This window comes from Miscanthus floridulus, chromosome 9 (genome assembly GCF_019320115.1).
Source record: "Miscanthus floridulus cultivar M001 chromosome 9, ASM1932011v1, whole genome shotgun sequence".
Taxonomy (NCBI): Eukaryota; Viridiplantae; Streptophyta; class Magnoliopsida; order Poales; family Poaceae; genus Miscanthus; species Miscanthus floridulus.
The window spans coordinates 3,011,567-3,039,015 of record NC_089588.1 but is presented as its reverse complement, the minus strand read 5'-3'; the positions used below and the strand labels follow the sequence as shown (position 1 = coordinate 3,039,015).

Sequence of the window (27,449 nt, the reverse complement as noted above, 5' to 3'; positions counted from 1 at the left end):
TCAGCACAGGCCACAGGGAAGCCATGGCACCAATCGTAAGCCAACCACCAATCACCGAAGAAACGCCACCGTCGAACAACATACTCGCCAACGCACCACGATTGTTGTGTAACCACACCACCCCTCATAGCTACGCCGATCCAAAGCCATTCTCTGCGATGGAGCACAATGGAAAGAGGACTAAGGGTGGTGAGAAGCACTCCAACCAGGGCACGCCGGAGATGACGACCTCACTTTGAGCTAAAGGCAACACCTTTTCCAGCACATCCGGGCTCCACATACCGTAATCCAACGCCAAAACAAGGGGAGAAATCCTTGAAGGGGAATGACGGAAGAGGTGGACCGCCCCAACATAAGATTTGATGATACCACCAATAGGAGACCGTCGACGGAGCAGAGGCGCCGAAGGCGGACACTCTCTAGGCCATGACAGGAGTCGAACTTGCAGTGCCAGCCATGTCCGTCACCAGGCAGGCTCAAGAGATGAACGAAAAAAGCGGGGAGCAGGAGATGCCCCACACAGGCGACATGGGGCAAGGTTCTGCGGAGGTGGAGCTGCAAGGAGACATAGACTGCAACGATGCCTTCAAGAAGGAGAGCGACTTCCACGGACGCCACCATCGTTGGAGGGAGCGGCATGCAGGGATTGCCTTTCGACTCAAGATTGGCGAGCAAGCATACGGCGGAATGGAAATTTCGACAACGCCTCCAAGGAGGAAGATGACGCGGACTGCGACACCGCCATTGGCCCGGAGCTAAGTTCGGGCAGGGCTTTCGCCCAGTTTCCAATCCATCACGCGAGCACTCGACATCTGCATGGCCATCACAACAACAGCTGCTACACGAAGCACAACAAGGCGCGGCCAGCAGCAGCTGCCGGCTGCCCTGCGGCCAGGAGCTGCGGCCAGGTATGCACGCGCGGCCCTGCGGCCAGGAGCAGCAGCTGGGTATGCACGTGATGCCTTGCAGCTAGCGGCCGGCTGCTGGCAACCCCGCCCACGGCGAGGCTAGGCCGGTGGGCCTTGACGACGATAGAAGTGGCCGGTGCGGCCCGCCTCGCCAAGCGGCCAAACCATGGTCACCGAGGATAGACAGCGGCCGAGGAGCAGCTTGGGGAAGGGGAGGACACACAACCACCGCCAACTGAAGGGGACGGAGCTGGATCTGCCCAAATCCAAACGTCCGGCAACGGATGGCGCGCCACCGCGAGCAGCTTGCAGATCTGCGCGAACCACCGCAGGAGGAAGCAGATCCGGGCAGGGCTGCCACGGATCCGCCGAAGAAATGCCAGAAACGGCGAGAAGCCGACAGCCATTAGAGAGAAGGATGGGAGAGGAGAGGTCGCCGCGCGCCAGAACTTTCTAGAGCAGCAGCGGGCCCCGTCGTCGCATGCTAGGTGGTGGCGACAGTGGCCGGGGATGGGCTATGGCGGTGGAGCTTGAGCCGGCCGTGGCGGTCGCCCCTCCCGTCAACCTGAGAGACAACGCGGAGGGGTACGGGACCTGATCCCAAGAGGATTTGTGCGTTCTGGTAGTCTTTCATGGTATCAAAGCCTCCACGATCCACAAGTACTCCGCACTCCATCTCCGGCAACAACTCCACGACCTCCCTGATGCCCATCTCCATGCCTACGCCTACGCCTGTAGCTAGTCATGTCATCAATGTGAAGCTCACGCAGGAGAATTACCTGCTTTGGTTGACTCAAAGCTTCCCTATAGGAGAAGCCAGGGTCTCGCCGGCTATGTGGACGGGTCAATTCCGGCTCCGAATCAGACCATGATGGTCACGCCGTCAGAGGAAACCGGCGGCTGCCGCACCGTCGTCAACCCTGAGTACACCAGCTGGTACCACCAGGATTAGCTTGTGCATAGCCTCATCAACTCCTCGATCACCGAGGACATCCTGGCCACATTGGTCGGGGCAACCACAGCGCGCGACACCTGGAGGACACTGGAGAAGATGTTTTCGTCGGCCTCTCGTGCCCCGGTCAAGCAGGTCCGGATGCAACTCAACACGATCCAGAAGGACTCAAGCATCGCCGACTACTTCGGCCAGGTGAAGCGCCTCAGCGACACTCTCGCCGCCATCGGCAAGCGGCTTGAAGATGAAGAACTCATCGCGTACCTACTGCGTGGTCTCGGCCCCGACTACGATGCACTGGTGACGACTGACGAGCATCACCACGCGCAGCGACACGTATACCATCAGCGACGTCTACGCACACATGCTTAGCTACGAGATGCGACAGGATCACAACAACAACCGCGGCCAGGTATCATCAGTAAACAATGTCAACAGATATCCGTTACGTGGTGGTAGACTGGTAGCAACGCTAGGCGCAACGGTTGCGGCCGTGGCCGCGGCGGTGGTCGCAATAACGGTGGACGCTCCAACCGTCCACCCCAGCGAGGACCTGCGGTCAACAATGGCGCCTCCAGCAGCAATGGGCCACTTTGCCAGATCTATGGCAAACCCAATCATGACGCACTTCAGTGGTATCATCGCTTCAATCTGTCATATCAGGCAGACGACCACGTCAAGCAGGCGGTGACGGTCACCAGTGGATACTCCATCGACCCAAACTGGTACGTAGACACAGGAGCTACTGACCACATCACCAACGGCCTCGAGCGCCTCACCACCAAGGACCGCTACACTGGATCGGAGGGGATCATGTTCAAGTTGCAAACGGGGCAGGTTTGTCTATTTCTCATATTGGTCATTCATCTATTACTGGCTTAGTTCGACCCCTTCGCTTGAACCATATTCTACATGCCCCCAAGATCAATAAGCATTTGATTTCTGTTCGCAAATTAGCCTATAATAATGATGCTTTCGTCGAGTTTCATCCAAACTCTTTCTTTGTCAAGGATCGAGCCACGGAGACTCTACTTCTCAAAGGCACATGTAGAGATGGTCTTTACATCTTGCCAAATAACAAAAAAGCACTCTTGTCAGCAAAAGTCTCTGAAGAACAATGGCATCGACGACTTGGGCATCCAGCAGCACCTGTTACTCTTAGAATCTTGCAGGGCAATAATATAGCAGTAGGACCAAGATTTCTCCTTCCTTGATTTGCAATGCTTGTCAACTAGGAAAATCTCGTCAGCTCCCTTTCAGTATCTCTGACTCTGAGCATGTATCTACTGCACCTTTACAGCTGATTCACACTGATGTAACATCAGTGAATAATTCAAAATATTATATGTCGTTCATTGATGATTATAGTAGATATGTCTGGATTTACTTTCTGAATTGCAAATCTGATGTTGAACCTATATTCTACCAATTCCAAAAACATGTCGAACACATTGTTTATTTCAAAAATCCGTTCAGTTCAATCGGATTGGGGGTGGGGGGGGGGGGGGGGGGGGGGGGGGGGGGGGCGGGGAGGGAATATCAGCGTTTGCACCGTTATTTTGCAAATTCAGGAATAGATCATCGCATCTCGTGTTCTCACACTCACCAGCAAAATGGGCTGGCAGAGCGAAAACATCGACACCATGTCAAAACTGGCCTCTCCCTTCTCGCTCAAGCTCAAATGCCACTCCGTTTCTGGGATGAGGCATTTAACACTGCCTGTACCTGATCAATAGGATGCCCAGTCGTACAATTGACAATGACAGTCCCTTGCATAAACTTCTTGACACACGTCCTGATTATTCTATTATTCTAGATTGCGAGTATTTGGTTGTGCCTGCTGTGAAATTAGTTGAACGTGATACCCGTTGGGGTTCACGGCTTCGTGTTGCCCCCATCGTGGTTATACAACAGATGGTGTCTTGTGTTACAAGAAGAAGATAAAAGGAAAATACAATCAGTGCTAATCAGTGCTATACTTCCTAATCTGTAGATACACGAGATCACCAATACAAGGAAACCGTATACACTGTCAATCAATCAGAAATCCTAACACCCTCCATCAATCGCAACTGTCACCAAGTTGAGATTGTTCCTGAATGCAGTAAGTTGCCGAACAGGGAGAGCTTTTGTAAATCCATCTGCTATTTGATCCGCTGAGCTGATGAACCTGATGTCCACTACCGGAGACCGGCTCTTTGCCGAGTGCCAAGTGGATTGCCGAGTGTTTTTTTCGGGCACTCGGCAAAGCGCTTCTTTGCCGAGTGCGGAAAAAAAACACTCAGCAAAGAAGCTCTTTGCTGAGTGTTTTTTTTACACTCGACAAAGAAGCTTCTTTGCCGAGTGTTTTTTTTTTTTGATACTCGGCAAAGAAGCTCTTTGCCGAGTGTTTTTTTTACACTAGGCAAAGAAAATTTCAAAGCACATTTTGAAGCAGTAAATTAATTCAAATGAAAAAGTTTTCAACTACAAAGTTGTATAACTCATCAAGATGTACAATGTTTGTTTTGGTCTTTTCTTCATATAACAAAGTAAAAGTAAATTTGTTCACAAACCTAACATATCTCTCTTGTAGTTTATGAAACTACAAGAGATATATAAGATTTGTAAACAATGTTAGAACGACCATGTCGGATGAACAGATGACCAAACAACCAAAATAAACTTTGTAGATCTCAAAAAGTTATGAAACTTTGTAATTGGCAACTTTTTGATTTGAAATCATCTTGTCATGCAAAACTGCGTTTGAATTTCAAAAATTTTAAATTCGAACTTTTCAAACGACATCGGATGGAAAAACAACCAAAATAAACTTTGTAGATCTCAAAAAGTTATGAAACATTGTAGTTGGCAACTTTTTGATTTGAAATCATCTTGGCATACAAAACTGCGTTTGAATTTAAAAAATTTAAAATTCGAACTTTTCAAACGACCTCGGATGGAAAAACAACCAAAATAAACTTTGTAGATCTCGAAAAGTTATGAAACATTGTAGTTGGCAACTTTTTGATTTGAAATCATCTTGTCATGCAAAACTGCGTTTGAATTTCAAAATTTTGAAATTCAAATTTTGGAAATGACCTCGGATGGAAAAACTTCCTAAACTAAAAGTGTAGATCTCAGAAAGTTATGAAACTTTGTAGTTTACAACTTTTTTATTTGAATTCGTTTAGAGCCTCAAACAAGCAATTTACACTCGGTTTAGTATAATATGTGGGGAACCAAAACAGAATCTAGACATAGGTGGTAGTGTGGTGCAGTGGTTAGAGGAGGGGACGCGTGAGGGAGAGGTCGCCGGTTCGAATCCCGCTGGCCTCGTAGCCGTGAATTTTACGCGAAAAATGCCGGAGATGGACGGGCGCTGGCCGGTTGGGGCACTCGGCAACTTTGCCATTTTTTCGGGTTTTTTCCCATTTTTCCCTATTTTTCGGGTTTTTTCGGTTCCAACTTTGCCGGCTTTGCCGAGTGCCCGACAAAAGACACTCGGCAAAGACGCCTTTGCCGGCCCATTTTTTACCGAGTGCAGCACTCGGGAAAGCCTTTGCCGAGTGTAAATTGGGCTTTGCCGAGTGCCCCTAGCACTCGGCAAAGCCACTGAGTCCGGTAGCGGTCTAACTGTCTTGATGCAACTTGTTCTCTAACAAAATGGTAGTTGATCTCTATATGCTTGGTTCTGCCGGCGTGAAACACAGGATTGGCTGACAAGTACTTGGCCCCAATATTGTCACACCATAAACATGCTACTGAAGAATGTGGCTGTTAGATGTATAGAAGGTGTATATGTTTTCCCTCTACTTGGAGGGCTTCTTTGCATATGTACATTGTGTATACTTGCCCTCTTGGGCCTTGCAATAGAGTCGGTTGGTCATCCTCTAACATGGTATCAGAGAGCTAGGTTTTCTCACCTCATACCAATCCCACCGATCCGTGCAAGCCGTCGCGAACTCACGCCACACGCTCACGCGCCCCTGCGCGCCGGCCCACCAACGGGGTGGAGGCACCAGAGCCTCTGCCTCTACCGCAGCCGCCCGCTAAGCGTTGGTGCGGAAGGCCTCCGAAGCCGCGCCCCGCGGGCTTCCCCACAGGCGTGCCCGGAGCTGCCCCCATCGGTGCGCCTGGAGCTGTCGCGTCCCTCGCCGCCGCGCCGCGCCATCCAACGAAGAAGAAGACGACTGCGCGCCGGCCCGCCGCTGCTCGCGCGGCCCTCCCGCACCACCGCACCGCCCTCTACGCCCGCTGCCCTCCCGAGCAGCCCTGCGCGCCGGATGACTCCCTCCCACGCGCCCCTTGTGGACTCGCGGCTCCTTTCATCCGCCCCTGTATAGCGAGCCGCTCACTCACACCCGTGTGTCGAAGAAGAAGAAGAAGAAGAAGAGAGGCTCGTTCTCTCCATGGTGTCCCCCGGACGGGGACGCCCTGGCGCTGTTTTGGTCCCTCGGTGCCCCGTCATTTTCAATGGCACCAATTGGGGCGATTTTGTTTTCCATATGGAGGTCCACATGGATGGGCAGCTGCTGTGGGGCTACCTCACGGGTGAGCGGATCTGTCCTCCCCGTCCTCTTCTTCCCACGCCGCCCACATACCCGCCAGATGCCGATGATGATGCCAAGAATGCTTTACTTGAGGCATTTGAAACTGAGATGGAGAGCTACCAGTCTGATCTCGGTGTCTATGAGACTTGGCTGCGCGAGGAAAAATCTGCTAAGGCTATCTTACTTGCGAGCATGGAGGTCGATCTCTCATTATCCCTTAGAGGTCTTGCCACTTCACACCTTATGTGGGATCACCTCCGTCATAGTTACGAGATTCATAATGAAGCGATGTACCTTGCTGTTGTTGAGGAGGCTCAGTCGCTTCGTCAGCTTGACTCCACAGTTGAGGCGTTCCACTGTCAGATGACAGCTGTCTGGCATCGCCTGGATAGTTTGGGCGCAGAGTTCTGCAGTGGTGGTACTTGTCGGTGCTGTGATCGTCATCGGGACCAGAGAGACATTCTTTGCCTTCATGAGTTTCTCTCTCGGCTTTGTCCCGAGTTCGAGACTGTTCGAGCATAGTTGCTGACTCGTCGTCCGCGCCCATCGCTCTCAGAGGCGATGCCTGAGTTACGAGCTGAGGAGACACGTCTTCGAGCTGGGGGTGTGACTTGTGCTCTGCCGCAGCCTTCCGTCCTAGCAACAACACCTCCCTAGGTCTCCCCGCCTCCATCTCAGCCCTCTCCTATGGTGACGGGGACACCTTCTGGTGTTCAGTGTGGCTACTGCAAGCTCTATGGCCATGAGGAGAAGGATTGTCGCAAGAAGCAGCACGATCGATCAGGGCGTCGTGGCAGACGCTCTTTTTAGGGCTCTGGTGGTTCTTCTACTTCACAGAGCACTCGTTCCATGTCTGCAGCGGAGAGGAGGTTCTTGCCCTGTTTTGTCGCCTCACTGCTGCAGCTCAGGCCTCCAGTCACGGGATTACAGCTCAAGCTTCTAGTTCCGCTCCTCCTCCGTCAAGTATATCATCCCCATGGTTCCTCGACTCTGGTGCCTCTTTTCATATGACACCTCATGCAACACACCTGTCCTCTCTATCTTCCCCCAATCCACCTATTTCTGTTCGCACCGCAGATGGCACTTCTCTTCCTGTTGCTGGGAGAGGTGTTCTTTCGACCTCTTCATTTAATGTTCCTACTGTTTTGCATGTTCCCAAGCTCACTATGCAACTCTTGTCTGCGGGTCAAATCACTGATCATGGTTGTCGCATAATCCTTGAGTCTGATTCTTGTTGTGTTCAGGATCTCCGTACGGGCCTTTTGGTGGGAACTGGGCCTAGGTGTCGGGACTCCCAACGCCTCTGGGAGCTTGATTGGTTGCGTCTTCCTTCACCTGTTTTGGCTCCCACATCACCCAGTTCTCCAGCATCTGTGTCAGCTGCTTCGTCTACCACTTCTTTTGCGCAGTGGCATCGTCGTCTTGGCCACCTCTCTGGTTCTAGATTGTCCACTCTTGTTGGTAGTGGTGTGTTAGGTCCTGTTTCTGGTGACACTACTCTTCATTGTATGGGTTGTAAACTTGGCAAATAGTTGCAACTCCCCTACCCTTCTAGTGAGTCTAAGTCCCAGAAACCTTTTGATCTTGTTCACTCTGATGTATGGGGTCCTGCACCTTTTGTTTCAAAAGGAGGTCAATCATATTAAGTTATTTTCATTGATGACTATTTGAGATTTACCTGGATTTATTTGATGTCTTCTCGTGGTCAATTTCTTTCTATTTACCAGCAATTTGCCACCATGATCCGTACCTAGTTCAACTCTCTCATTCGAGTTTTTCGTGCGGATTCTGCCGGTGAGTACATCTCCACTGCTCATCGTTCCTACCTTGCTGAGCAGGGTACTCTTGCCCAATTTTCATGTCCTGGTGCTCATGCTCAAAATGGTGTTGCTGAGCACAAGCATCGCCACACTCTTGAGACTGCTCGTGCTCTCTTGATCTCTTCTATGCTTGCTCCTCATTTTTGGGCTAAGGTGGTTTCTACAGCTGTTTTTCTTATAAATCGCCAACCCTCTACTTGTCTTCAGGGTTGCACTCCCTATGAGCGTCTTTTCGACACCCCTCCTTCCTATAGCCATCTTCGTTGTTTTGGGTGTGTCTGTTACGTCCTACTTCCACCTCGTGAGCACACCAAACTCACTGCTCAGTCTGTTGAGTGTGTTTTCATTGGGTACAGTACGGAGCATAAGGGTTATCGCTGCTATGACCCTGTTGCTCGTCGGATGAGGATTTCTCAGGATTCACCTTCAATGAGTCCCGGCCTTACTATCCTCGTTCCCCTTCCGGTTCTTCTGGTACCACTGAGTCCCTCTCATTCCTCACTTTACCTGACTGGTATCTTCCGTTGTCATCTCCATCCTCTTCACCACCTTAGGTATCTTTTACTCCACCTCCACCACCACCACCTACTTCTCCACCTTCACCACCTCCTCCTACCTCTCCACCACCAGTCCCTCCACCATCATCGTTGCGTCCTTCCCGTGAGATCACTCACTACTACACTCATCGTCCGCGCCCTGCGCCACCACTTGACTCTTCTCTGTCCATCCTTGGACCTCATCCTAAGTCTCCTCCTCGTTATTCTCTTCGTGACCGCAGCACCCTTCGTCCTCCTGATTGCCTTGGCTTCACTGCTGCCATCTTGGCTGAGCCCATGACCCATCGGGAAGCTGCTGTTCACCAGGAGTGGCAACATGCTATGGCTGAGGAGATTGCTGCCCTAGAACATACTGGCACCTGGGATCGTGTACCTTTGCCACCTCATGTCACTCCTATCACTTGCAAGTGGGTGTACAAGGTAAAGACCCGCTCGGATGGCTCTCTTGAGCGCTACAAGGCTCGTCTTGTGGTGCGCGGCTTCCAACAGGAGCAAGGTCATGACTATGAGGAGACCTTCGCTCCTGTTGCGCACATGACTACTATTCGCACTCTTCTTGCAGTTGCTTCTGTTCGTCAGTGGTTGATATCCCAGTTGGATGTCAAGAACGCCTTCCTCAATGGCGAGCTGCGAGCGAAAGTCTATATGCAGCCACCTCCAGGATACTCTATTCCTGATGGCCTCGTCTGTCGGTTGCGCCATTCTCTCTACGGCCTCAAGCAAGCTCCTCGGGCCTGGTTTGAGCGTTTCTCCTCTTTTGTCATCGATGCTAGTTTTACGCCAAGTGATCATGATCCTGCTCTTTTTGTTCACAGTTCCCCTCGTGGTCGCACCCTTCTTCTTCTCTATGTCGATGACATGATCATCACGGGCGATGATTCCCAGTACATTGATTTTGTGAAGCAGCATCTTAGTGAGACATTCCTTATGTCTGATTTGGGTCCCTTCGTTACTTCCTTGGTCTTGAGGTCACCTCCACATCTGATGGTATCTTTCTCTCTCAGGAGAAGTACACTCAGGACCTCCTTTCTTGTGCTGCTCTCACTGATCACCACACTATTGATACTCCTATGGAGATTGGTGTTCACCTACGACCCACTGATGGTGTACCACTTGCTGATCCTACTCGCTATCGTCAGCTTGTTGGGAGTCTTGTCTACCTTGGGATCACTCGTACTGACATTTCTCACTCTGTGCATATCTTGAGTCAGTTTGTCTCAGCTCCTACCCAGCTCCACTATGCTCACCTCCTTCGTGTTCTGCGATACCTTCGTGGAACTATCTCTCGGTGCCTTTTCTTCCCTCGTTCTAGTTCCCTTCAGCTTCAGGCGTATTCGGATGCGACCTGGGTGAGTGATCACTATGATCGCTACTCTCTCTCTGCCTATTGTGTTTTCCTTGGCTCCTCCTTGATTGCCTGGAAAACCAAGAAGCAGACTGCAGTTTCCCGCTCGAATGCTGAGGCTGTGCTGCGTGCTATGGCGACTATGACTGTAGAGGTGACATGGCTACGATGGCTTCTTGAGGATTTTGGTGTGCCTGCCAGTACACCCACTCCTCTCTCTTCTGACAGCACCGGTGCGATCAGTATTGCTCGAGACCCAGTCAAGCATGAGCTCACCAAACACATTGGCGTTGATGCTTCCTACATGAGATCGCAGGTGCATGATCTGGTTGTGACGCTCCACCATGTGCCTTCAGAGGTTCAGCTAGCTGATTTCTTCACCAAGGCACAGACCCGGGCTCATCATAGATTCCTACTCTCCAAACTCAGTGTTGTAGATCCACCATGAGTTTGAGGGGGGGGGGGTGTTAGATGTATAGGAGGTGTATATGTTTTCCCTCTACTTGGAGGGCTTCTTTGCATATGTACATTGTGTATACTTGCCCTCTTGGGCCTTGCAATAGAGCCGGTTGGTCATCCTCTAACAGTGGCACCTTTAGTTCTTCTAGTAATTTTCGAACCCACATTATTTCAGAAGTTGCATTAGCCATGGCTTTGTACTCTGCCTCTGTACTAGACCGAGAAACATTAGCTTGTTTTCATGCACACCATGATATCAAGTTGGCACCAAGAAATACAGCAAAGCCCCCTGTAGACCGACGATCATCAGGGCATCCGGCCCAGTCAGCATCTAAAAATGCACTCACCAACATTGAGGATGACTTACTGATCTTAAGCCCTAGGCCCATGGTCCCTTTTATATATCTTAAAATTCGTTTAACGGCCTCCCAATGTGTAGTTGTAGGTGAGTGAAGGAACCGGCAGACTTTATTGACCGAGAATGAGATGTCAGGTCGGGTTATGGTCAAATATTGAAGTGCACCAACAATACTTCTGTATTTTGTTGAATCATTTGGTCCCAACTTGACTCCATCATTCAGTGATAATTTTCAGAAGTCACAAGAGCTGTACTGACCGGTTTGTAGAGATTCAGCCCAACTCGGTGAAGAATTCATTGGCATACCTTTGTTGGTTAAGTAGTAGCGCCCCCTTCGACAGATGAACTTCTATACCGAGAAAGTAATGAAGATCGCCCAAATCTTTGATTGCAAAGTCTTTTTCAAGATCCTTGAGAAGAGCCACAGTAGCATCTTGAGATGAACTAGCAACTATGATGTCATCAACACAAACAAGCATGTATATAATATGTTTCCCTTTGTTATAAAAGAACAAAGATGTATCGGCTTTAGAGGGAAGAAAACCAAGTTGTTGCAACTTGTAACTCAAGCGTGAATGCCATGCACGCGGTGCTTGTTTAAGTCCATAGAGAGCCTTGTCCAACTTACATATGTAATGTGGTGCATTTTTGTCTTCATAGCCTGGAGGTTGCCTCGTGAACACATCTTCCTCAAGCACTCCATGAAGGAAAGCATTTTGGACATCAAGTTGCCGAAGATACCACCCTCGAGATACTGCAATAGACAAAACCAAACGAACTGTGGCCACCTTGACCACTGGACTAAAAGTGTCCTCATAATCAATGCCATAACATTGCTTAAAACCTTTAGCAACTAGTCGTGCCTTGTATCTATCTATGGTACCATCAGCTTTCTTTTTTATTTTGTACACCCACTTACAATCAATAATATTTTGGCCATGATGAGGAGGAACAAGATGCCATATCTTGTTCTTGAGCAGTGCTGCGAATTCCAAATCCATGGCCAATTTCCAATTCTTGTCACTGAGAGCATTATGAAGGCTTGAAGGTTCATCAGAGACAACTGCAATATGTCCATAACGTACTGTACCATCAGTATAAATTTTTGGTTTTGATATACCTCTCTGAAGACGGGTCACAGGACGTGCTGGGACTGCTGGAGCAGTAGGCCGAGTTGGAGGGGAATGCGCCATAGGGGATCCACCAAGAGCAGTGCCTGCCAGCTGCTGATCCAAGGAGGATACTGTTGGAGCCGGTAGGACAGCTAGACCAGGCGCTCCACCTGATTCCTGTGACATTGCAGCAGGCTGATCCGTGGGTGATTCCTGTGATGTTGCAGCAGGCTGATCTGGGGGCAAGTCAGCAGGTGTATCAGCCTCAGAGGGGCCACTTGCTCCCCCTCCAGCGATAGGTAGAAACCATCCTTGCTGAACACTGGTTTCTGCAGGAACATGACTGGAAGTTGATTCTGTAACTGCACAACCATCATTAGCACATAAAGAATTAATCAAAGAAGTGTCAGTAGTAGTGTCGTCCCCATGATCCAAAGAAGGATTTTGTAGATGTTCAGGTAGCAACAAAATTTCAGAGCGAAGACGTGCTCCAGCATTGGGATGAAGGGCGGAAAAAGGATAGATGGATTCATCAAAAACAACATCTCGTGAGATGTAAACACGACCTTCATCCACATCAAGGCACTTAAACCCTTTATTCATGTTACTGTAGCCAAGAAAAACACATTGCTTAGAACGAAATTGCAACTTTCGTGAGTTAAAGGGTCGAAGATTAGGCCAACACGCACACCCAAAAGTACGAAGGCTATTGTAGTCAGGCTGCTGTTTAAACAAGAGTTCAAGAGGTGTTTGGTCATGTATGACTTTGCTAGGAAGTCTATTGATGAGATAGGTAGCTGTTAGAAAAGCGTCATCCCAAAATTTTTGTGGCATTGAGGCTTGAGCAAGAAGAGAAAGGCCAACTTCAACAATATGACGGTGTTTGCGTTCAGCGAATCCATTTTGTTGATGAGCATATGGGCAAGATACATGATGGGATATGCCAATGCGTTGAAAAAAAATTCAGCTTTTGGTACTCTCCACCCCAATCGGTTTGCATTGAGATGATTTTGCGGTTAAAAAGGCGCTCAACAAGGTTTCGAAAATCATGAAACCGCTGAAAAACTTCAGATTTGTGTCGAAGTAGATAAATCCTTGTAAATTTAGAGTAATCATCAATAAAGCTCACATAAAAATTATTTCTTCCAACAGAAGTTGGTGCAGGGCCCCATACATCGGAAAAAACAAGTTCAAGAGGACTACTCGACACACTCGAAGACTTGGGGTATGGCAATTGGTGACTCTTGCCTTTCTGACAAGCATCACATACGGACCCTTTATTGGACTCAGAAACAAAAGGAAGCTGGTGCTTGCTGAGGATCTGTTGAACCACCAAGGATGATGGATGACCAAGGCGATTGTGCCACCGAGATGAAGAGGGCTTGGTGGCTGCAAGGACATCTTTATTTGGAGTAGACTTGAGTGGATATAGGCCGCCCTCACATCTGCCATGAAGCATCATTTTCTTGGTTGCTCAATCCTTAATCAAAAAAATAGTTAGGATGAAATTCAATAAAAGCTTGATTATCGGATGTAAGGCGGTGAACTGAAAATAAATTTTAGTTAGCTTCAGGGACATAGAGCACGTTATCAAGGATGAGATCACGATTGGGGGTACGAACAATACTACGGCCAACTTGATCAATTCTCATACCTGCGCCATTTGCAACGTGCACTTGATCACCACCGTGGTACTTGTCACGCACCGTTAGTTTATCCCACTCACTGGTGATATGGTCGGTTGCACCGGTATCTGTATACCATTTTGTGTTGATGCCATATGATGTGGTGGCGGAGGAGGCAGACTTGTTCTCTGGTACACCAGAGAAGGACGCATCGAGGTGTTTGAAGCACCTCACAACAGTATGCCCCTCCTTGCCGCAGAGCTAGCAGATGATCCCTGCGGTGCTCGACCCCGAAGAGGAGTTGGAGTTGGAGCCTTGACGTCCACCAAAATGACCGCGGCCTCAGCCTCCATGACCATTCCCACTGCCGCGACCACCATAGGAAGCAAGGTTTGTAGACCAGCTGGAGTTGCCACCATGCAGCAAATTCATGCATTGCTCAAAGCCAATCAGCTGAGTGTAAAGCTCACCTAGGGAAAGGGGTTTGACACGCATAGCCACGGATGCCACGACATGATTGAACTCAATGTCGAGGCCCACCAGGATGTACGACGCCAATTCTTCATCATCCATCTTCTTTCCTGCAGACGCCATCTTGTCCGCAAGAGACTTCATGCAGCCGAAGTACTCAGCCACAGACGCCGTCCCTTTCTGCGCCGTAGCGAGCGCCATGTGTGTGTTGATCACACGTGCTCATGACTACGATGCAAACATACCTTCGATCTCCACCCAGACTACGGCAGCGGTGGAGAAGGTTGAGACTTGCACGAGGATCTCACGAGAGATAGAGACTAGAAGGAAGTTGAGGACTTGCTGGTCCTTCACAACCCAGAGATCATACTCTGGGTTCGGCACCTACTCTGTGGACTTGTCGGGGCTCTTGGCGATGGTCTTGGCTGGCTCGATCATCGGATCGAGGATGTTCACCATTTGCGCTCCACGGAGCACCAACATCACTTGCGCATTCCAAAGCGCATGGTTGTTCCTGTTGGGCCTGAGATCTCTCGCACGGGTGAGCAGTCCACTTACAAGCGCTCTTGCACACACACTAGGCAGGAGGTAGAAGAGGGAGGGAGAACAGAGCACACACACACAGCACAAGCACCAGCGTTGGCCTGAAGCTCAGCAGAGGAGATGGCAAAACTGAACTCGCTCTCTTTACTGAGTTGCAGTGATAGCAATATATACAACTCTACCCATCTAGTCCTAATACACAAACATGTCTGGCTACCATGCCGCTATAGTGACTAGATGTGACACCAGGGCCGACTTTGACGCCTGCCCCTGCTGTGGCTACAGTGCGGTAGGAGAGCCTTTCGGCGCCTGCTTCTACCACGGGTACAGAGGGAGAGCAGCAGATTACTTTACAATTCTTCCCCTAATCCTGCTGCTAACCCGAGAACCTACACCATGCCGATCATCTTCTTCAGCTCTGTGAACCAAAGATGGCCGAGCGGCTTGGTGAGGACGTCCATGAGTTGTCGACCAATTTCAACGAACTTGATGACGATCTGCCCTCCATCGATATAGTCCTTGAGGAAGTGGAACTTGACATCGATGTGCTTGCTCCAGTCATGGAGAACCAGATTCTTCATGAGGGCGATGGTGGGCTGGTTGTCCACCATCAGCACTGGTGGGTGAGCTTCCACACCGGTCAGCTCACCCAACAGCTGGCGTAGCCATACCGCTGTGGCTGCCACCACATACTCTGCCTCGCAAGTCGACAGCGCCACCACCTTCTACTTCAGCAATAACCATGAGATTAGGGCCAACCTGAGGAAGACGAGCACGCTAGAGGTGCTCTGTCATCCATTGATGTCCCCCGCCATGTCTGCATCACTGAACACAGTGAGCCGCAGCCCACTTCCATTGGTCTTAGGGAAGACGATCACCTGATCCACCATCCCTTTGATGTAGCGCAGCAGCCGCTTCACCATGGCCCAGTGATCCTCTTGGGGATCCTCCATGAAGTGGCTGACATAGCCCACGGTGAACACAATGTCCAGCCTCATGTGGACTAGGTAGCTTAGACCGCCGACGATGCTCCGGTAGAGTGTTGCATCTAAATTCGCCGTGGTGCTGGCCTTCGTCAGCTTTAGCCGCTCCTCCATCGGAGTTGTGCATGGCTTGCACTCAGCCATGCCGCTCTGCTCCAATAGCTTTGACGCGTATGTGCTCTGACCGAGTGTGAGCGCCTCCTTCCCCTGCTTCACCTCGATGCCGATGTAGTAGGAGAGCGCGCCAAGATCGCTCATTCGAAAATGAGCCACCATCTCATGCTTGAAGCTATCGATGTCCTCCGCAAGCACACCAGTGACGATCAAGTCATCCACATACAAGCCAACGATGAGCTCCTCCCTCCATGTCACAGCGTGTAGAGCGCGTGCTCAATTGCACAATGCATGAACCCAAGTGCACCTAGTGTGGCATCAAGCTTGGCATTCCATGCTCGTGGGGCCAGCCGCAGCCCATAGAGCGCCTTGTGAAGCCCGGAGCTTGCCTAACATAGACCGTCTCCGGTAGCTCGCCATTGAGGAAGGCCGATTTTACATCCAGGTGATGGATGCACTAGTCCTTCGTCGCTGCCAGAGCCATTAGCAGTCGAACGGGCTCCATGCGTGCTACCGGCGCAAAGACTTCCTCAAAGTTAATGCCCTCACGCTGGACAAAGCCACGAGCGATGAGGCATGCCTTGTGCTTGACAATGGCACCGTGCTCGTCTTGCTTGACCTTGTACACCCACTTCCAGCCGATCGGACGACATCCTAGAGGCGGATCAACGAGCTCCCAAGTCTCATTTTCCTCGATCGCCTTCATCTCCTCTAGCATCGCCCGTTGCCAGTTGGCATCATGCTCGGCCAGCACAAATGTGGGTGGCTCCCTGGCTATCGACGAAATATGGTCGGCAGTCCACCGAGGGGGGTGCCCGTGGTGGTAGATTGTCGGTAGACGGTGCGCGTAATCAGGAACCAGATGGTTACACAAGGCGCAGAGACAGCGATTTAGACAGGTTTGGGCCGTCTGGTCGACGTAATACCCTACATCCTGTGTCTTTGGTGTATTGTATTGAGATGTATACAGATTAACCTGTCCTCTAGGGGACCCTTGTCTCTCCTTATATACTCCGAAGAGATAAGGTTACAAGTAAAGTATCCAATTTGGTACTATTACAATATCTAGTACAACTTGTAATCTTGATGTGCATGCCTTGATCTTACGGGCCGGGCCACCTTGGATGGTGCGGCCCATGTACCATCTTGTGGTACCCGAGGGTATATCCCCCACAGCTAGTCCCCGAGCGCAATGTATTCTGATGCGACACGCCGTTTCAACCTTCTCCGAACAGTGAGGCTTGAGTTCTTAACATCTCCGACCACCATTGTCGTCGGAGAAGTAGGTTGTCCGAAGAATGTATGGTGCTCTTAAGAAGAAAGAAAAAGATTTCCGTCCTAGGAAGTGTGCCCACTTGTATTTCTGAAAAGAAATGTAAGTGCGTCTTGAAGCGTAGCGTCTTTGATCATTAGAGGCGTAGGGGTCGAAAAACAAACACGTTCACCGCAAGGTGAAGTGTGCCCACTTAGTCCCCGAGCCTGGTAGTAGGTGATGTAGGCACGTGGTGCCAGGGTCTAAAAAGAATTCCCAGTTAAGTTGAGAATCCAATCATCGTACAGGCGATACAAGATGCACCGGCAGGTGCATCGTACCGATGTAGTCCCTGAGCTTGCTGGAAGGCGAGGTATGAGCCTTGTAGCAAGGTCTAAGTGAGAATAAATATCCCAACTGTATGCGAGTTGCTAGTCACATGTAGTCGAGACGCAAAGTCCCCGAGCCGTGGTCGGAGAGTGGTCAACACAGTCCCCGAGCACAGGTCGAGGAGCGAGCGACGAAGTCCCCGAGCCGTGGTCGGAGAGTGATCAAGGCAGTCCCCGAGCACAGGTCAAGGAGCGAGCGACGAAGTCCCCGAGCCGTGGTCGGAGAGTGATCGAGGCAGTCCCCGAGCACAGGTCAAGGAGCGAGCGACGAAGTCCCTAAGCCGTGGTCGGAGAGTGATCGAGGCAGTCCCCGAGCACAGGTCAAGAAGCGAGCGACGAAGTCCCCGAGCCGTGGTCGGAGAGTGATCAAGGTAGTCCCCGAGCATAGGTCAAGGAGCGAGCGACGAAGTCCTCGAGCCATGGTCGGAGAGTGATCGAGGCAGTCCCCGAGCACAGGTCAAGAAGCGAGCTATGAAGTCCCCGAGCCGTGGTCGGAGAGTGATCGAGGCAGTCCCCGAGCACAGGTCAAGGAGCGAGCGACGAAGTCCCCGAGCCATGGCCGGAGAGTGATCGAGGCAGTCCCCAAGCACAGGTCGAGGAGCGAGTGACGAAGTCCCTGAGCCATGGTCGGAGAGTGATCGAGGCAGTCCCCGAGCACAGGTCGAGGAGCGAGCGATGAAGTCCCCGAGCTGTGGCTGGAGAGTGATCGAGGCAGTCCCCGAGCGTAGGTCAAGAAGCGAGCGATGAAGTCCCCGAGCATAGCTTGAAATTACTGCAATATAAATATGTAGAATGGTAGTACATGATGTATAAAGTAATAAATTATGGAGAAAAAATCAGCGGTGAAGAAATAGCGTATGATGCTCAGCAGTCATTTGCAAATGAGCATGATGTGATAAAGCAGTTGGTGCTTTGTAAACATCAGTGTTAATGTGAAGTTTGTGTTTATACTTAATATAAATCATCCGACCAATTAGTATGTAGCTGAGCCTCCAGCCCTAGCTAGCCTGTTAACCATAACGCGGGGTGTGGAGCCCGTGCACGTGTAGGATGAACGAAGCGTCGCTAAGGAGCCGCTGCTGACCACCCATAATGTAGAGGGTAGACGCTCGTGCACGTGTAGGGAGGAGCCGGAGACAGGGCCATCTCTAGAGGCATTGAGCGTCAACATGACTGGTCGAGGATTTGCATTAAGTATAGCTGTATGTTATATTTAAGATGGTATACATGGACAAACGTTATTTGAAGAATAATCATGACGAGGACGTTGTGGAGAAACGTCGTAATGAAAATTGTGTTAAATATAAATATTAGAAGTGTACTTATCTTTGGATAGAAATCTAGTCGATGGCGATGAAGTTGTCCGGTCCTCGAGCTTTCCGACTTATCGTCACGACTGTGGTCGCGATTGTCGTAGCGCCATTCTTCGCGGCGATCATCATTGCGACGTGGTCTGGTGGTCGATGTGGTCAGAGCTCGGCGGAGCTGCTCAGGACGTGGTCGACGTGGTCTGGTGGTCGGAGCTCGGTGGAGCCGCTCGAGACGTGGTCGACGTGGTCTGGTGGTCGGAGCTCCCATATGTGCATGCATCCTTGTTTAGCTTTTTCAGCAAATAGACAAGTCGTCTTGACCTCTTCTGCCCGATCAGATGGCTTGCATGTATGCTTTTGTGTAGACATATACGCGTATATGCATGGCTCTTGGCTAGCTTGCTATCTGGAGTTTTAGTCGACTCCATAACGGACGGAGTTGTTGGCTTCCTTCCGTGTAGATGTGTGTATATGTAAGCACATGCAAGTTCGGAGGCTACGGAGGCTGAGGCATTTTGCATGCAACCATGCAGTAAGACTCCTAGCCGATTGGATCTGTTGACGAGTGACGACCATCGCCATACTGCTTGTGGGCCGTACTGGTCTTCACGCGGGTGAAGAATACTTGCAGTAGTAGATCGGTTCGTGGCCCAGGTGCAGATCAATGATGAGGAGCAGGGTGGCGTGCCTGGTGCATGCCGCCGCGGCCGACCACGTTGCTCAGACGACGAGTCGCCGTGATCAGCTGAGTCGCCACAGATGACGTTGATGAAGAAAATCGCCATCTGATTCATCGGAAGATCAGCACACACAACCCCTAAAGGGGACCCCTACCTGGCGCGCCACTGTCGATGAAATATGGTCGGCAGTCCACCGAGGGGGGTGCCCGTGGTGGTAGATTGTCGGTAGTCGGTGCGCGTAATCAGGAACCAGATGGTGACACAAGGCGCAGAGACAGTGATTTAGACAGGTACGGGCCATCTGATCGACGTAATACCCTACGTCCTATGTATCCCCCACACCGCCGTTGATGAGAAGCAACTCTAGGTCATCGAGCAGCCGACTCGCTAGGCCCGAGGCCTCTGTGCTGCCGATGATGTCGTCCAGCCTGTAGAACCGCACCTCCTCACCATCGTGGAAAGCATCCACGAACTCGGTGATGTCACTTGGAGGTGAGGCGAACTTGATCGACATTGATGGAGTCCCCTATTCTGCCAGAGTGGTTGGCATGGCACCTGGAGTGCTCGGCACCCCGGCTGTAGTGCTCAGCACTACTGAACCGCTCGTCACCACTCCTGGGGTGGTCAGCACCACTACTGGAATGCTCGGCTCTAGTCCTAGAGTGGTCGACACCACTTCAAGACCGCTCGGCTCTGCTATAGGAGCGCTTGGCACCCATCCCGGAGTGGTCGAAACCACTGCAGGACCACTGGCACCACTCCTAGAGTGCTCGGCACCCCTCTCAGTGTGCTCGGCACCGCCCCAGGAGTGCTCAGCTCTGCTGCTAGAGTGGTCGCACCTCCTCTCCAGTGTCTCCACCACCGTGGATGATCAAGTGCTCGACAACGAAGGTACTGGTGAAGCCACCAGCTTCCCCTGTGCCTGGACTATCCCAGTCCTAGGCCGCCTTCTCATCGAACACGACATCGCACAAGACAACCACCTTGCCTCCACGTGGGTCATAGAGATGGTATGCCTTGGTACCCTCCTCGTAGCCTAGGAGCACCATTGGTGTGCTCCTGTCCTCCAGCTTGGTGAGGACCGGCTTCCTCTTCCTGATGTGGCTGATGCAACCAAATGTCCTAAGGAAGGACATGCTCACCTTGCGCCCATACCAAGCTTCGAATGGCGTCATGCCCTCTAGGGCCTTCGTGGGCCCATGGTTGAGGATGAACACTGCCATGGTCACCGCCTCACCCCAGAACCTTGTTGTCATGCTCTTGGCCTTCATCATGGATTGAGGCATGCCGACCACCATCTGGTTCCGCTGCTCCACTATGCCATTCTGCTGCGGCAAGTACGGCGTGGTGTGGTGTCGCACCACACCCTGACCCATACAGTACATAGCGAACTCCACCGAAGTGAATTCGCCACCATGATCTGTCCTCAGCACGCGCAACTTCTTCCCGGACGATGCCTTTGCCCGCGCCTAGAACTTCTTGATCGCCTCCGCTGCCTCATCCTTGCTCGTCAAGAGTTGTATCCACATGTAGCGACTGCAATCATCCATGAGCAAGAGGAAGTACCGCCGACCACCATTCATGGCTGGCATGATTGGCTCGCAAAGATCGCCGTGGATGAGCTCGAGAGCATCTGCCGCGCGATATTTGGCCGCCTTTGGGAATGGCAGCCTCCTCTGCTTCCCGACCAGGCAGCTGTCACATAGATCGCCTACGTGCTTGATGTGGGGCAGCCGTCGGACCATCTTCTCTAGCCGACTAAGCATGTCGAAGCTGAGATGTCCGAACCAGGCATGCCACAGCCACAGCTCCTCTGTGTGCCGTGCTGCCAGGCACACCGGCTGCTCCACCTTCAAGTCAAGCAGGTACAATCGATTACATGAGTGTTTTACCTTCATGAGAATATGCCACTCCTGATCTTGAATCTTCAAGATCCCGCTCTCAATTAGTACCTCGCACCCGCTCGTCTAGCTGCCCGATGCTGATGATGCTTGAACGTAGCTATGGGATGTAGTACACATCCGTCAGCACACGGTGCTCCTCGTTCCGACAGTGGAAGATGACAGCGCCATGGCCTCAAATCTCCACCTTTGAGCCATCGCTGAACCACACTGACCTCGTCACGCTACCGTCGAGCTCGGAGAAAGCCACCTTGGAGCCAGTCATGTGGTTGCTGGCGCCAGAGTCCAGGTACCACCTCTGCTCCACCTCGCCACCCACTCATCTGAGATGGACATGGGCGCATGTCTCATCGAGGTCGATGGACCATGATGTAGTTCCTTGCTCCATGGCCGCCACCTCCTTTGCTTTCCCCTTTGACTCGACATCATACAACGCACAGAACATCACCATCAGGATAGTTGGCTCGTCATCCTCCACCTTAGCCAGGTGAGCTTCAGCCTTCTTCTCCTTTTGGTTTGATCACTCCTTGGCCCAGTGGCTAGTCTTCCTATAGCGGTGGCAAGTGTCCCTGCCCAGGGGCTTGCCATTCTTCTTCTTCTGCGGGCCTTGTCGCGGTGCTTCTCATCGCCACCACAGCTGGAGGAGGCTTCCCTGGACTGCTTATGCCTCTACTGAGCAGTCCACTCCTCCTTGATCATCAGTAGCTTGCCGCCGACTGGTGTTGCAGTTGCCCCTATGCGGTCGTCCACAGCCCGCAGATGCCCTGTCAGATCCTCAATCGTGAGGGTCGACAGGTCCAGCATCGTCTCAATGGAAAGAGCGATCTGGGTGTACTTAGGCGGCACGACATGTAGGTACTTGGAGACTGCATCCTCATCATCGATAACTATGCCATGCACCGCCAGCTGATTGATGAGGGACTGCAGCCTGAGGGTGAAGTCCTCCACTGCCTCCACATCACGAAATGGCAGGTCAACGTACTCCCGCCGCAGTTGTTGCGCCTTCGCCTTCTTTGCGCGGTTAGACCCAACCCGCATGGTCTTGAGGGTGTTCCAAGCTTCATTGGTGGAGTCTTTCGACCCCAATGGCTCCCGGTACTCCGAAGGCACGATGGCTAGGATTGCCTCCAGCGCCGAGCAGTCCTCCTCTTCATCTTCGGTGCCCTGGTCAACCGCCTTCCAGAGCCGTCGGGCTCCAAGCTTGACCTTCATGGTCACCAACCACTCACCGTAGTTGGTGCGAGTGTGGACTGGCCAGTTGGCTCTGCCAACATCCCGCATTGACCTCTAGATGACCACCTCATGACACACCGGTGACTGGGATTGCCATAGCAATTTTTTCACCACCGCCCTAACAGCCGTCGCCCTCCATCGTCGTAGGCGAACACCAACCTTGCTCTGATACCACTTGTTGGGCCCGAGATCTCTTGCACGGGTGAGCAGTGTGCTCACCGGTGCTCTCTCACATGAAAGGACCATGACGCCTAAGAGGGAGGGCGAATTAAGCAACTTAAAACTCTAACTCTAAACTATGGCCTCTTTTTCTATACTTAGGAAAACCTATGCAAAAGATAAATTATCTAAATGTGCAACTATGGTTTTGCTAGTGTGTTGCTATCTCTACCGCAAAAGGAGTGCTATGTAAACAATGTAAATGCGGAAGCTAAAGAGCAAGGTAGAGATATGCAAACTCTCGTCGATGACTCTAGTATTTTTACCGAGGTATCGAGAAGCGCACAAGCTTCCCTCGAGTCCTCGTTGGAGCCCCTTGCAAGGAATCCCACGCAAGGGCCAAGCTCCCAGTCGGGTAATTCCATGGATAGCTCCGGGCCTTCCCCACGTGCAAGCGGGTCTCCGGTTAAGCCACTCATGGCAAAGCCTCTCCTGGACCGCTCCCCGTCATCTTCACTATCAAGCTTCTGGCCGAAACGCCACGGGCCTTGTTCCCTCTGGTACACGGTGGTGGCTACACCACAAATGCGGTTGGTGTGGTCTCACAAGACTCCAAGCCCCTCCGATGTACAACAAGGTGCACGCAAGCACTGAGTGGTAAGAGGTATGCAAACCTCACTAAACACTAGGTCTAAACCTAGAGCAAGCGCATAAGCGGTGGTCTAACTAACCTAAGCACTTCGCAAAGCACCTACGCTAATCACCAAATATATCACTAAGCACTTAGCAAGTGGAGATCTCTAAAATGGTGTCTCAACACCCTTGATATGTTTCCTCACTCTTCCACACTTCAAATGGCCGGTTGGGGGTTCTATTTATAAGCCCCATAGAGAGAGTAGCCGTTGGAGCCAAGTCCCAACATTCTGGCTAGCACCGGACGCGACTTTGCGCCGGCACCGAATGCGTCCAGTCTCTCCCAATGGTAACACATCAACCAACGAGTTGTACTGATCGGACGCTCTATTGAGTCCGATCGAGTACACCGGACGCGTCCGGTCGCCTTCAACGGTCACCTGGCCTTCGGCGCATTGAATTGATCGGACGCTGATGGTGTCCAGTCACATGCCATCGGACGTGTTCGGTCAGTGTAGCGCCCCTCTAGAACCTCTCTGCATAGCGACCGGACTCTACAGTTCTCACGTCCGGTCGATGCAGTTGCCACGTCTGGTGAGTGCTAAGGTGTTGAACAACGACACCGTCGCATCCGGTCAGTTGAGCACTCAGCGTCCGGTCACACAGGTAGCGCACCCACGCTAGGGTTTAGCACCGGACGCGTCCGGTTAGAGCGTCCAGTCACCCAAAAACCCTTGTTTCGCTTATTTCTTTGAGATCTTTGCGCCCGGCTTGGTTCCATCTTGTGTCTTGGACTTGTGCATGATCTTGTAGGTCTTCTTAGTAGCTTCAAATGTCTTGCTTGAGGTGTTGATCATCCGGATCCCACCATTGCCTAAGTCCAAAACACTCTTGCACCCTATTGGACTACAAAAAAAACACTTGCAAATACATTAGTCCAATTTGGTCTTGTTGATCATCAAACACCAAAATCCAAACTAAATGGGCCAAGGGTCCATTTTCCTTACAATCTCCTCCTTTTTGGTGATTGATGCCAACACACACCAAAACAAGCAAATAATAATAGATACCAAAAATAAGAGACTATCTACTTGCTAGAATGCAATGCAAAGGCAAGTTTATATGATGCTAAAAGATACCAATTGAAGGATAGTTTTACAACTTATCTTGCCCTTGTCGATGTCCCCATGTGGTATTATGGACTTATGCTCCCCCTAACTCCATAATCCACTTTTCTCCCTATCTCAAACCATTCCCAAATGAGGTTCTCCCCCTTTCATCATCCCATAACCAAAGCCACTTGTATACTTGACACCAATTGAATGCAACACTAGTATCATGACATCTTTCCAAAGATTAAAATTGTGTGGATTTGGTATTGTTATGGGTTGGGCTTGCTTTTGGTCCTACAATTTCTCCCCCTTTGGAATCAAACACCGAAAAGGAAGACATTAGTAGCACAAGGGAGGGTTAAATTTTGTGATCCTTTGTATGTGGATTGGAATTGACCGCAAAACTTGACTCTCACATTACATAGACTAAGCTCCCCCTAAGTATATGCATACATATGGTGTAAGCAATGCATATGCATAACCGGCAAATTAATGCACAAAGGAGTTTAATCTATATAATGCATGGAGAAAGCATAGAAATTTAATTGATACCAAATGAATGCAAATACCAATTGATACCAATTGAAAGCTAATGAAGGCATGATGCTTATCTCCGGGGACTCCATTTTCCTTGCAATGAGACTACTACACATATAATAGACTTGAAAAAGGTGTTAGTCTCAAAGCATCCAACTTGTAGGATAAGCTCCCCCTAAAAGTGTGCATACAAGTGTAGAATACTTGTAGGAGACATGCACATTTGACTTTTAAGGTCAAAATACCAATTGAAAGATAATGTCACATGCAAAGTGAATATCACTTGAAGTTGGTATTTGGAGAAGTTTATCTACAATTTGGAACTTTGGCACATATAAGATAATACAATTGAAGAATGAGCTATGTGCCGTGCTCCTAAGCAATTTAAACCATGTAGGTTTGCTCCAAGGGTAACAGTGATACCGAGCAACCCTACCATATGATTACCTAGTGTATGCATGACAAGAATTTAGCAATGCAAATGCAAACCTAGGCATAAAAGGAACTAGATGCTAAAAGAAATTGCAATAATTTAAATCTAGTTACCTATCATGGGAAGGAGAATTTGGGTCCATAGTATTTACTAACCCACTTGGCAATGACTTTGTCCATCATGATGCACCCCATGAAATGCACACAAACTTTGCCAAGTCTCCAAATTCCCCATTGTCCAAACGGACTTCTCACTTCCCCTTCGGGATCCAAACCTTCTTGGTGCTCTTCATACTTGAAATGATCTCCTTTGGCACCCAAAAGCGTTTGACCCCATTGTTGGCTTGCTTGTTCACCTTGATAGCCACCACCTTGTCATTTTTCTTCTTCTTTAACAAGTATGGTGTGGAGGCATTCTTGTCCACCTTGTTGGTGTAGGTGTTGGAGAGCTTGCTTGTTTGCTTTTTGTTTTTCTCTTTCTTCTTAGCCCCTCCCTCATTCTTCACCTTGCACTCATAGGACTTGTGGCCTTCCTTATGGCACACGTAGCAAACCATGGTTTCTCCCTCATCAAGCTTGTTCACTCCCTTGATGGTGTTATCTTGATGAGGTTGGGCTTGCTTCATCTTGCCTTGCACTTTTGTCAAGTCCTTGGTGAGGCAAGCCACTTCTTGCTTAAGTTGCTCATTCTCCATTGCAACCTCTTGTGTACATGTTTCTACAAACACATTCTCAAAACGAACTTGGTTGCAAAGGGTGAGTCCAATAAATCAATGCAAGAAGTAGAGACATCCTTTTTAGGCATGTCAAAGATTGAATTTTTCTTTTTAGGTGCCTTGGTGGGGGTTGTATTTACGACTTCAAGATTAGCAACTTTAGTTGTTAGCTCATCATAATGTTTGCACATGATTTCCATTTTAGCAAGCAAACTTTTATAAGCATCTTGTGTGCTAGCTAACTTTCTTTTAATTTTTCATTTTTCCTTACTAGATGCTCATCATTGATTCTGCATTCATTTGTGCTTGCACTAGCCTCTAATTGCTCAATTCTGGTGGATAGCTCAACATTAAGATTTGCAAAAGTTTCATATTGTTCAAGCAAAACTTTATAAGCTTGTTGTGAGCTATCTACCTTTGCTTTTAATTCATTTATTTTCTTTTGTTGGCTAGTGCAAGCCTTAGCATATTTAAGATTATCTTGCACAAGTTGATCATAAGAAGGTAGCTCATCATCACTATCACTATCACTTGAGCTAGAACTTTCATTACCTTGTGCCATAAGGCACACACGTGAAGTGCTTGATGATGATTGCTTGCGGCCATGCCTCTTGTGTTGGGCCTCATCTTCACTTGATGAATCATCCCAAGTCTTGATTGAAGTGAGGGATTGGCGCTTTGCTTTTCTTACCATCTTCTTGTCCTTGGGTGTGGGCTTGTTAGTTGGACAATCTTCTACAAAGTGCCCTCTTTTGCCACATCCATAGCATCCTTTCTTTCTTTGCTCTCTTCTTTGATTAGTGAAGATGCAATCTTTAATTTGGATGGGCACACCCTTGACATTGAGCTTGCGGATCATCCTCTTCACTCCTTGTATGAGCTTAATTGTTTCTTCATCATCCATTGAGGAGTTGGAGGAGGTGGAGACTTGATCATCATCACTTGATTCTTCATCATCATCCTCATCCTCATCTTCTTCTTCATCTTCACTTGAGGAGCTTGAGCTTGAGCTTGACTCAACTTTTTTGCCCTTCATCTTCTTTCGCTCGTCACATGTGAGAGTGGTGGCTTTGCTTGATGAAGTGGCTTCTTCTTGACCCATCTTTCGTGACATCTCATATGCCACAAAGCTTGCCAATGAGAATGGCTAGGGTCATTTTGCTCAAGTCCTCCAAGTTGTGGAGGATGGTGATGATGCTTGCATATCTTGAGTGTGGTAGCACGGAGATGATCTTCCTCACAATATCCGCATCACCTAGCTTTGTCAACCCTATGGAATTGAGCTTATTGACAATTAGATTTAAACGAGAATACAT

The 27,449-nt window shown here is 50.0% G+C and overlaps 2 protein-coding genes, 1 non-coding gene and 1 pseudogene across 3 annotated transcripts; 1 reads left to right on the top strand and 3 right to left on the bottom strand.

Moving 5' to 3' along the window:
* The first annotated feature begins 6,251 nt into the window (after positions 1-6,251).
* LOC136479065 (uncharacterized) lies at positions 6,252-7,403 on the top strand (annotated as a pseudogene).
* A 6,702-nt stretch (positions 7,404-14,105) lies between these two features.
* LOC136484600 (small nucleolar RNA Z247) lies at positions 14,106-14,244 on the bottom strand. The gene has a single exon (XR_010766108.1). It is a non-coding gene; the product is annotated as a small nucleolar RNA Z247 (small nucleolar RNA).
* Positions 14,245-15,473: 1,229 nt separating this feature from the next.
* LOC136479063 (uncharacterized mitochondrial protein AtMg00810-like) lies at positions 15,474-15,941 on the bottom strand. Its single transcript, XM_066477048.1, has 2 exons — positions 15,851-15,941; positions 15,474-15,730 (listed from the first exon to the last, which is right to left on the bottom strand). The coding sequence occupies exons 1-2, from the start codon at positions 15,939-15,941 to the stop codon at positions 15,474-15,476; spliced, it is 348 nt and encodes a 115-aa protein (XP_066333145.1).
* A 10,430-nt stretch (positions 15,942-26,371) lies between these two features.
* LOC136479062 (uncharacterized) lies at positions 26,372-27,235 on the bottom strand. Its single transcript, XM_066477047.1, has one exon. The coding sequence runs from the start codon at positions 27,233-27,235 to the stop codon at positions 26,372-26,374; it is 864 nt and encodes a 287-aa protein (XP_066333144.1).
* Between the last annotated feature and the right edge of the window lie 214 nt (positions 27,236-27,449).

What these genes read in the sequence shown, in the direction of transcription:
- LOC136479062 (XM_066477047.1), bottom strand. Translation starts at nt 27,235, where the DNA reads ATGGGTCAAGAAGAAGCCACTTCATCAAGCAAAGCCACCACTCTCACA.
- LOC136479063 (XM_066477048.1), bottom strand. Translation starts at nt 15,941, where the DNA reads ATGGTGGCTCATTTTCGAATGAGCGATCTTGGCGCGCTCTCCTACTAC. An exon ending in GAAGGAGGCGCTCACACTCG is followed by an intron (nt 15,731 to 15,850) that starts GTCAGAGCACAT and finishes CGGCGAATTTAG; the next exon opens with ATGCAACACTCTACCGGAGC.